This window comes from Notothenia coriiceps, unplaced genomic scaffold (genome assembly GCF_000735185.1).
Source record: "Notothenia coriiceps isolate Sejong01 unplaced genomic scaffold, NC01 NC01_scaffold00037065, whole genome shotgun sequence".
NCBI lineage: Eukaryota > Metazoa > Chordata > Actinopteri > Perciformes > Nototheniidae > Notothenia > Notothenia coriiceps.
The window spans coordinates 762-11,627 of record NW_011369766.1 but is presented as its reverse complement, the minus strand read 5'-3'; the positions used below and the strand labels follow the sequence as shown (position 1 = coordinate 11,627).

The 10,866-nt window shown below is 41.1% G+C and overlaps 2 protein-coding genes across 2 annotated transcripts in view; both read left to right on the top strand.

The window, feature by feature from the left end:
• atg2a (autophagy related 2A) overlaps positions 1-8,667 on the top strand; it is an 11,091-nt gene extending 2,424 nt beyond the window's left edge. The window contains exons 4-18 of the mRNA XM_010793047.1: positions 381-551; positions 1,122-1,248; positions 2,104-2,327; positions 2,812-3,041; positions 3,207-3,342; positions 3,865-4,086; positions 4,225-4,326; positions 4,639-4,723; positions 4,880-5,027; positions 5,191-5,260; positions 5,373-5,455; positions 5,851-5,972; positions 6,083-6,237; positions 6,615-6,773; positions 7,126-8,667. Coding sequence (XP_010791349.1) covers positions 381-551; positions 1,122-1,248; positions 2,104-2,327; positions 2,812-3,041; positions 3,207-3,342; positions 3,865-4,086; positions 4,225-4,326; positions 4,639-4,723; positions 4,880-5,027; positions 5,191-5,260; positions 5,373-5,455; positions 5,851-5,972; positions 6,083-6,237; positions 6,615-6,773; positions 7,126-7,359 — 2,268 coding nt within the window. The 3' untranslated portion in view covers positions 7,360-8,667. The remainder of the gene's footprint in view (positions 1-380; positions 552-1,121; positions 1,249-2,103; positions 2,328-2,811; positions 3,042-3,206; positions 3,343-3,864; positions 4,087-4,224; positions 4,327-4,638; positions 4,724-4,879; positions 5,028-5,190; positions 5,261-5,372; positions 5,456-5,850; positions 5,973-6,082; positions 6,238-6,614; positions 6,774-7,125) is intronic.
• Positions 8,668-9,584: 917 nt separating this feature from the next.
• On the top strand, positions 9,585-10,656 carry trmt112 (tRNA methyltransferase activator subunit 11-2). The gene is made up of 2 exons (XM_010793046.1): positions 9,585-9,811; positions 10,447-10,656. Exons 1-2 carry the CDS (start codon positions 9,737-9,739, stop codon positions 10,639-10,641), a joined length of 270 nt encoding a protein of 89 aa, XP_010791348.1. The 5' UTR covers positions 9,585-9,736; the 3' UTR covers positions 10,642-10,656.
• Positions 10,657-10,866: the final 210 nt, after the last annotated feature.

The window sequence follows — 10,866 nt, the reverse complement described above, 5'->3', positions numbered from 1 at the left end:
AATCAAAATGTATTATAACCCCAAATCACAAGAAATGCCTCAAAGGGCCACAAAGCAAACAAAAATAAAAATATACGTCATAGCATAACAATTATAAAAACATTATACAACATTATACATCAACATAAGTATTGCCATGTGATAAAAGCATGTGACTGAAGTGATGGTAATGATGAGCCGAAACTAGGTGATGGAAATTAGTTTACAAGGAAGACGGATGCGAAGAGATGGGTTTTGAGTTAGTTTTCAAAGGAGTCAACGGAAATAGCCTCGGGTCTGAAATGGAAGACGATTCCAAAGGAGAAGTGTTCGGAATGAAAAGGTGATTCTGCTGATATTAATGAAATGTGCTTCTTGTGGTTCCTCCCCCTGCTCTCCAGTCTCAGCCTCTCTTCGAGCTCCGATGCTCCAACAACGTGGTTCACGTTCACACCTGTGCTGATTCCTGCGCCGCCCTGGTCAACCTGCTGCAGTACCTCGTCTCGCAGGGGGACCTGCACCCCCCGCCGCGACACACCTCACCCACCGAAATCGCTGGCCAGAAATTACCAGTAAGTCAACAGAGAATTAAAATAGGTTGTTAAGAATGTAGAAATTGCTCGTGACGGTTGAAGGTTTACAGATGTTTAGATGTACATGAGAAAAACGGAATAACATTGTAAAGTTTTAGTATAGCAGCTTGGATAAACATTGCACATTGAACTAGATTTGGAGCACATTTTTTGTTGCATGAGCTACAGTACCTAGCTATGATTTTCTGGCAATTACTGGGCCAGACAGTAGCATACGTTCATGTCATTATGTGATATACATGTTTACAGTTAAAGTTTAAAACAATTTATTTCCATAAAAACATATTTCAATTTCTACAGATGTAAAATATGGTCTAAAAAAAATCTACCACGAAATCTGGAAAACGATGGAAACATTTTTAATAGAAAATGTGTAGGAGCCATGAGAAATAATCTGTTTTTTCTTCCCGTAGGAATTCCTACTTTAAGAATAGATTACTAATTTAATAGTGGCAGTCTTATTATATAACAGTTCCATCAATGTTGAAAAGTATTAGTAAGATGCCATGTCACTTTCTAAATGTTTTATTTGTTTTTCTGTTTTGTTAGCTGTCAGAAAGTCCTGCGGCGATGCTGCCCTGCCCTCCAGCTGAAACTGCAGAGATCAACCAGTACGACCTCGCTGATGCCTTAATCGACACGGAGAAGAGCCACCGAGAAGAGAGCTCAGATCCTGGTACAGTTTCTCTTTTTACACTTTTCAACATCCAAACAGGATTTGATTCAGTGAAATTCTGCAATCACCCATGTTTCCTGGTATAAAGGGAGAGGGTTGTGGGCTTATTTATTTAAAGTGGTTTCATCATGTGCTATAAAACTCTGGTAAAGCTTGACCCATAGAGGAGTGGATTGTCTAAATAAACTGAACCTTTAGGAAGGAAGATAAACATGAAACTGGGCCCCTGTTCTGCCAGATTTCACTAATTCAATAAAAACATAATGATAAACAGTAATAAACAGTATGCACTGTGCCACTGATTCTCAGTGTTTGCTAGTTAAAGTTTATTTTCAGCTTTAAAGGTTTAGTTTGTTGATATGTAGTTCTGGAGTCCTGGTTTGCAGCTCCCTGCAGTATACCTGCAAAATACATTGTTGAAGAATTTTGAAGTAATGGCCATAATTTGTTTTGAATTTGAATTGGGTCTGGAAAGTGATACAAAATAATCTTATTTATTAAATACTTATTAATCAGATTTATCAAAATATGCTTGGAAAAAAGACAACTCTATAAGACCACAGTGCATGAGAAAACTAAAGGGATCGAGTGTAAAGCACAACAATGTAGAGTCTGATCATTTTCTGTGGTCCAATGAAACAATCTCCTTTTATCGGTAGTATATATTATCTAAAACTGAAAAAAAATGTACTTACAGTATTATCATTTTTGATTTACTTATTTAAAATGTTTTCTCTGCTAATTCTTCTACTTTCAGTTTTAGTTCATGGTCATAACTCCACACTGGTCACGTGCACAGGAGGTGTTCATTCTCTATGGAGAGAGTGTTTATAGTACCAATGGTTCTTCTTCCAGGTTCACCCTCCATGCCCAGAGGCTCGCCGGTCTCCGTCTACCTGTTCCCGGGCGAGGCTCCGAAGCGAAGCCCCTCCGTCCTGCTGGTTGAGGACGCTCAGCTTGATGGACTGGTTGCCTCAGCAACAGAGGCGCAGGCAGATATGATGTCCGAGGAAGGATCCGACGGCTCGACCGACAACGATGACTTCTGCATATTGGAGGCCCCTGGGATGGGCATTCCTGTGAGTCTCTGCCTGATACCATGGTCCTGTTGGTCTTTTTATAAAGTCATTCTTACCCATTAGCTCACTTTACCTCAAAGCATATATCCCGTATGTTTACTCACAGGGATGTTACTCTAATGAAATGTATGCGCCTGTGCAACATGATGGTTTAATCTTTAGCACAGTGGCACTGTGGCTTGAGTCAAGAGAATATATTGGATTATATATTGTTGGAATTTTTATTTCAAGTACTTTTATTTTGTTGTATTTGTTTGAGTGAGAGTAAGAGAAGGTCTTGTTACTAGGGGCGGATTTGGAGAAAACGTGAGAGTGAGAGATTCAATATTTTGTTAGAACATACAATTCAGTTTCATATTTTTTTCATGTAAGAAAGGTTACACAGAAAAGAAAATTGGCTGGTCAGACCTTTCAAAAATCAGAAATACGAGTCAGCCCATAAATGTGCAATGGGGAATCTTTATTACTCTGTAATTTGTTACAGCCGCGGGACGGGGAGCCCGTGGTGACGGTGTTGTCCGAGGGCCCCATCAAGCTGAAGGAGAGTCACTTCTCCAGACCCCGAGGCAGCTCAGACCTGCTGCGAGCGCCGAGCCGCTTCCCCGTGCCGCAGAGCAGAGTTGTGCTGAGGGAGATCTCCGTGGTCTGGCATCTCTACGGGGGCAAGGACTTTGGGGGCAAGCCCATGTCAATACATGCCCAAAACACTAACAGGTAACACACACACCAGGCCACAAGTAGTTTCTCAGATGCACAGAGATATAGCTCCTCAAAGAAAATATACCTCAATGGTCATGAGAATGTTTCACCTGTGTGTGTTTGTTAGATTTTTCTCCTTTTATTTGACTCTTCTCTCAACATCTCATGTTCTCTCTGCAGAGGTCGTTCAGCCCCCGCTGGAGCTCGGGGGTCCCCGTCTCGCTCGGCCACCACCTCCCGTCCCCAGAACTCGTGGCGCTGGGCCGGAGGCAGCGGCCGCCAGCACCAACTGTTGATGGAGATCCAGCTCACCAAGGTAGATTCACACATCAGCTACATTGTGATTAAACTGAGAAGATACATAGTTGTAGGTTAGTTTATCTAAATATATTTATTTATTTTGCAAATAAAATGGTTTGACAAAAAACTATCTTAAATTCAAACTTGTGTTTTATTGCAATCAGTTTTTTTTATGGCTGTCAATTGATCAAAATGTGAAAGGGTGATTTAAGGAACCTTTGACAGTTTTTTAAATTCACCTTCCTGCAGGGAAGATTGATACTTCTCTCATATGGAGTCTTTATGCTGAGCTGGCTATACATATTAATCATACAGACATTTAAGTGGTATTGATCTTCTCATATAACTCTTGGTGAAGGATCATCAAACTGTCAAACTAATTAATTTAAATTCAACCTGAAACTAAGCAGTGCTGCTTCCCTTATTGAAATGGCTATACATTTCCCCGTAGTTACACAGCTTCACCAGTTCCAAACAAACACATTTTAACATATAATATTAACCTTCTTCAACACCTTCCTCCTGTTCTGTTCTCCAGGTGTCCTTCCAGCATGAGTCCTACCCAGGGGCAGTAGCAGGGCAGGAGGGGGAGGGGTTCCTGTTGGCTGGCGTGGGTCCCGGGGGCGAGCAGCCCCTCTCCAGACAGGTGTTCATCGTCCAGGAGCTGGAGGTCCGAGACCGACTGGCCTCCTCACAACTCAACAAATTCCTTTACCTCTACACCAGCGAGAGCATGCCGCGCCGAGCCCACTCCAACATGGTGAGACAGCAGAGAGAGGGGGGAGGGGGAGGGGGGGTTGAGGTCAGAGGGACTGATTTGAAGCTCATGGAATATCAGATATTTTCCTATTGAAATGATTTGATCCTATGATATTGATTGTGCATTTACTTCTTGCAGCTGACGGTGAAGGCCCTGCAGGTCTGTCCAGAGTCTGGCCTCGGTGGACCGGAGTGCTGTCTTCGGATCAGCCTGCTGCCTCTACGTCTTAACATCGACCAGGTAACAGCTGCTCCTGAGACTACTGACGCCATGACACCCAGACGTGTCTGAGTAGAACCTGAAATGTTGCTTTTTTGTAGAAAATTAAGTAAATTTCATTTTTACAAGCATTTCAATTCATTCAAGGCTTTATCGTCATCTTCACATTAGCTTCAGTGTAGATATGGCAATGAACAACTTCACAGGCATTTATTATGACATTAGAAAAGCATTGGAGAAAACGTGATCTTAAACTATATACTCTACCAATAAAAGTGTTGATTTTCAGTTGTAACTAATCTACCTGTCGTCGTCGTCGTCCCCCCTGTCCAGGACGCACTGTTTTTCCTGAAGGACTTTTTCAGCAGTCTAGCTTCCTATGTTAACCCTTACCTGCCTGTGGACCCTGCATCCGAAGGTGAGCCTCTTCCTTGCTGCTCACTGCTTATCATCACTGCAGCAATATGTTTTTAACTGTCTGCAGAAAATTTTTTATTGGTTGGATTCTATATGAAATAAGAAATGCTCCAATAAATATGTTTTTTTTTTATATTCCTCACCATTTATTTTTCAGTGAAAGCAGACCCCTCCCAGAAGGCCCCTGAGGAGGCGGAGGCTGGTCTGGGACCTGACCTCTCAGCGTCTGTTGAAACCACCTTCAGCGAGCAGAGCTCCTCCTCTGCCGGCTCCACCTCCTCCTCCGACCAGCCCATCTACTTCCGGTACGTAAACACTATACACCCAAAGGCTCGAAGAAAGTCTGATTCAGTTTTTTTTTTTTAAATAAAGGGGAAAAGGTGGTGTGTTTTAAGAAATAGAGCTTGTTTGTGCGAATCAACAACCTGTTGTCCAAACATCGTTTTTTTTATCCTCTGCGATTTTCAGGGAGTTTCGATTCACCTCTGAAGTGCCTATCTGGCTTGACTATCAAGGCAAACATGTTGTCATTGAACAGGTGAGAGGTCACTCAAACTGCCTTAAAGACATCTTTAGGATTTGTGAGTATTTGATGAGGAAAATAATTGTCCACGCTATCTTTATTTTCTGACCTGCTCTTTGCTTCACAGGGAACGTTTGCAGGAATCCTGATTGGTCTCGCCCAGTTGAACTGCTCTGAGCTGAAGCTGAAGAGGCTCTGCTGCAGACACGGGTACAAATACATACTCCATTGATATACCAAAAACACACCAGACAAAAGCACAATATCTACAGAAACTGCAGACCTTCACAAACATGTAGTTCTCAGCCTGCGTTAGGTCAAAAGTGTATTGCACTGTTATGTCAAAATATTCACAGACTAAAAATTACTCCATAGAAAGGACGGACATTATCAAGCCTTAAATTAGAAATTATTTTAATTATTAATTATTTTAAAATGTATTTAGTTAAGGTATTCTATTTAAAATATGATCAAGTGAAGGACAACCCTGTTACCAAGCTTCCTTTTTATTTTTCTGTATAAATAATTGTTATATTTTGCATCGAGTACAATTTTTTTTAAAGGGGCATATTTAGTTTTAATCTTTCTTCTTCAACCCTTTGTAGTCTCCTCGGTGTGGATAAAGTGATCCAGTACGCCGTCACTGAGTGGCTGACGGACATCAGGAAGAATCAGCTGCCGGGCATTCTGGGAGGAGTGGGTCCCATGCACTCAGTGGTCCAGCTGTGTGAGTCGATACTGCCTCAAACACGCTGCTGTACACAGTGTCAGCTTAACACTTTGTTATCATGTTTTACCTCTTGGTTGATTCTCTTCCATCTCTTTGTGTTCCTCCAGTCCACGGAGTGAGGGATCTGTTCTGGTTGCCCATAGAGCAGTACAGGAAGGACGGGCGTATTATCCGAGGTCTCCAGAGGGGGGCAGCCTCCTTCGGGACGTCCACAGCTTCAGCTGCTTTGGAGCTCAGCAACAGGCTGGTGCAGGCCATACAGGTACTCGCACTGAGAGGAGGTTTAGTGCAGGTCAACAATGGAAACCAGAGTTGCGTTGGTGCTAGATATGAAACATGCAGTTAAAATGGCTTAGAATTTTTATTTTATTTTAGAACAAACATTTTAGTTTTGTTGTGTCTGCTTATTTTAGCTTTAGGTTTTCAAAATGTTGTTTTTATTAGTTTCTTTAGTGCCAGGTGTAATGGGACAAAAGTATGTAGCTACCAAATACATGATTGGAGAACTGTATAGTAATGGCCATAATCAAATTGCTGCTGTTATAACTATAACTAAACTTTTAACCAGGCAGTTTTGTTTGGGTTCAGTTTTTCTTTTGGAATACGCAAGTATTTTATTTCTGTGTGCTTCTCCTACAGGCCACAGCAGAGACGGTGTACGACATCCTGTCTCCCACTCCCCCCCTGAACCGCTTTGCCATCACAGAGGGCCGGGCCCCCTCCAGCCGGCCCCGCAGAGCCGCTCAGCCCGCAGACCTGCGAGAGGGCGTGGCCAAGGCCTACGACACCGTCAGAGAGGTGCGTACCCAAATGTTCCCTTCAAATATGATTATGGAAACTTTTAGAGAACAGAGGATCCAAAAATAAGCAGTCACATGCTCGTCTTTCAGCGTATTCACTTTCTCACTTTCCATTCTATTTAATTATCTTCTTATACAAACAATTCATTTACATAAACAGGGCTAGGGGTTAGAGAAACCAGATTGCTTCAACTAGATTTCTCCTGAAGAAAGAGATTTCTTGGCCAGATACAACCACATTTCTTATCTTTGCATGGATATTTATTTTGAGACATGAGAACTTTTTTCTCATGTTTATGTCAATGTACTGAAACACTAAATATTTTGACTTCTGTCTCGCTGCTCTCCAGGGAGTGATTGACACGGCTCAGACCTTGTGCGATGTAGCATCCCGCGGCCACGAACAGAAGGGTCTGCCCGGCGCTGTGGGTGGCGTCCTGCGGCAGATCCCGCCCACCGTGGTCCGACCTTTAATAGTGGCCTCTGAAGCAACCTCCAATCTGCTCGGTGGCATGAGGAACCAGATCAAACCAGACGCCCGGAAGGAGGACTTCCTGAAGTGGCGCACCGACGGCCAAGAATGATGAAAACTTCTTTGTTTTTCTGTGTGAGAGAGTGTGTGTTTGTGTGTGTTCGAGAATCTGATTTGGGGAGGTTCTAGCTAAGGGAGCGAATCCACGGTTTGAATGCGTATTTGCATGTGTGTATGGACTAATGAGAGTCAGTGTTCGCTCTAATGCAAAAACCAAGCAACGACTAACAACTACTGCTGTTACCAGTGTTTCATTTGGCTCCATCTTACATGGACTCACCAGATATAAACAATTCGTTTTGTAAGAGCTATCCTCATGTTCCTCTGTTATACACAGGTCAGTAGATTCTCCTACTGTCTGTGAAAACATATCACCGTCACTCAACTGGTTTCATTTTTAATCAACACTCTCAAGGTTTGCTTGTTCATAAGTAAGACACAGATTGTGGGCACATCATGTACTTTGAACTGTGCTGTTGAAACTGTTTGTATTTTAAATGAAATAAGTGATTTCTGGCACGATTTCTCTTTCTTCCATTATCTAGTATAAGTTGGAGGAAGAAGTTGAACTTATGCCGGGAATCACTTTTTATTATAATTCACCACTGACTAGCTGAGAACAGTTTACTTTATTTTGATGTGTTGAGCTGGCACATGATGTAACCCGCCCTTTGGTCTACTTGTTGTCCAGTGATTCTCATAGTGGAGATTGTGTGACATCCTAATGAAGTGTCCTTTGCTAACACCCTCCAGATGTCTGCAGATGCTTTTCCCTCTGACTTATACCACATCATTTGTTCAGCTTTGGCCCCACTGCTTCTCTCAGTGTTGTTAATTGTGCCATAAAGCTTGCAGTGCCCTTTTTAACTAGTTTGTGTTGCCTTCCCAAAACCTGCACCCTCCCTGCTACGATTTGCGTACAACACACACTGGCTCACATGGACACATACCTGACTGAGAACATGTTTCCCGACTGAACAGAGATACAGATCACATGAAGCCTCTAAACTCTGTAGCACATTAAACTAATTTAAAGCTTTTCAAAGTAAAGTTTCAGCTCTCTGTAACTCGCAGTCCAGATGTCAGCCAGTGGTTCTTCCTTCTGCCTTGCAGCTCATTTGTGCTTCTTGTTTCCATTATTTAATGGAATTTAAAAACTGGTGTCTGGATTAACCAACTCTTCAGCGTTGCTTCACCCTCTCCTTTAATTGCCTTCCTGCATTTTTTATGTTTCTTTTTCTTTTTTTTTTTTATTCTGTTAAAGCATAAAGTATTGTCATACTCGTTTTTAAAACAAGAGTTAAAAGGATGTGAATCTGGTGACGATTGAGGATACAAGAAATTGGGGGTTTTGTGGTTTCAGAAAGTTTTACATTTTTATCTTTTTTGTTTATTCAGTGTAAGGGATAGGTGTCCCTGTTTGAGTGTGTTGGTGTGTGTGTGTGTGTCAGTGGGTGAGAATGAGTGTGTGTTTGTGTGCGCGCATTATGCACGTCTGTGAAGGTGACAGGTTGATGCTTGTTACACCTCTTGTGTGTAATTACTATTTACGATATCATAAACGGTATGAATGACCTGTATAATACAAAGATGAGGAGTATACAAAATTAATACAAAAAAATAAAAAATTTGAGTATAAAAAAGGAACGCCATCTTTGTCTGACATTTTTGCTGATCTAACTTGAGGAAACAATTGTAATAATAGTTTGCCCGTGATAATTGTAAATATTACCAAAGAAAAAAAGGAATACATTTAAGGGTGCAGGTTTCTCATTTGGTTTTTCATCCAGGGCCCCTTATGAAATAGAGAATATACCAGCGCCATATAGATAGAGGAATATACCAAGGACCCCCTCATTTATGTTTCTCAAAAATAATTTTACATAGCCTATTTTTTACACAAGAGAAATGTACTGATATATTAAAGACAAGAGACGAATATTAAAAATGCAGCATCTAAATATAAAGCAACTGAAATGTGCAGTTCATGCATTAATGGTAAGGAAGTCAAATAGTTCATTCAAAATATGAAAGGCAAATCAGGAGAATTTGAAGTATAGTGTCTTGCGTATTGGGGATGGCTAAATAAAAACGGATACTGGTTATGGTAGAATGTAAACAATATCTTGTCTTAGAATGCGATCTATGAGCATTTTTTGATAATTTTGTAATATTATTCTATGATCATTTAATTTAACAACTTCCTAAATCAATGCAAAAAGGTTTTAGTACAAAAAAGAAATCTATATACCTGCCACAACGAGGAACTAACGGTAGGGGAGCTCGGGGAAGGTTTTCAGCGATGCACCAGTGGAACTTCCGGTCCGCATGTAAACCAAGCAGCGTGATTATTCTAAACGTAGTCGATAGACTTCAGTGCCCATTTACCTGAAAACATACATTTGAATCGGTGACAGCTGTTTGTGAACATGAAGCTACTCACGCACAACATGTTGACATCTCACGTGAAGGGAGTCACTAAAGGATACCCGCTGCTCATCAAGGTAAACCGACAGTTAGCTAAGTTGCTAATGCTAACACTACTGACTGAACGCATCACAGTCTAATGATGCCCTGTTGTGTTTATGATTTAACGTTAACGCTCCTGATACTTTGTCATTAAACATGTGGTAGCTGTTTGTTTGATTATTTTTAATTGTGACGTTTAATAATAAGCCAAATAGAGGTAGCTTAATAATATAAACGGAACTTCTCTATTAACAAATGTTAACAGAAGCAACAACCAAATAAAATAACAACAACCCCCGACACTTTTTGCTTTATAAGTCCTTTATATATATCTCAGCCATTTAGTTTGAGTTTCTAAACTTTCATTGTAAAACATGAATTATACTGCCCTCAAAAACACCCATAATGTCAACTTTTTTTAAAGCCACTGCTTCAAATGTGTAAATTACACATGTGACAATAAGATGTACCTGTTTTACATTTAAGGAATATAACGTATGGGAAATCTCAATTAACCGGCCCTGTAGAGTAATCTATCAGGGTTGTGTGTGTGTGTGTGTGTGTGTGTGTGTGTGTGTGTGTGTGTGTGTGTGTGTGTGTGTGTGTGTGTGTGTGTCCACGTCCACACTTATAATGTGTTGTTTCTCCTTTTGATGTCTCCTTTGTGCAGGCTACAGAGGTGAAGGTGAATGAGGTGGATTTCAACCCTCAGTTTGTCAGCCGGATGATCCCCAAGCTGGAGTGGAGCGCTCTGGTTCAGGCTGCAGACGAGGTGTGCCAGACTCCCATTATTTTTAATATCTCTCAGATACATTTAAAACATGAATACCCGAGTGCACTCCAGAGAGACAAAGAAAGGGCTTAAAAGCTGCTAAGTATCTCTCTCTTTAAGAAAATACATTATTTGAAAAGTCCATCAAATCAAAAACCAACAAAAAAACCTATTGTGTAATATTCAGATTCCTCACTGATTTAGGTACACACACATATCAATCAGTATAGAAAAAAGCAAATAAAATGCTGGACTGTGTCAACAGCAGTGGTCCAGGGGATTGATGAAGATGAAGGAAGGGTTAAAAAAGTATACCAG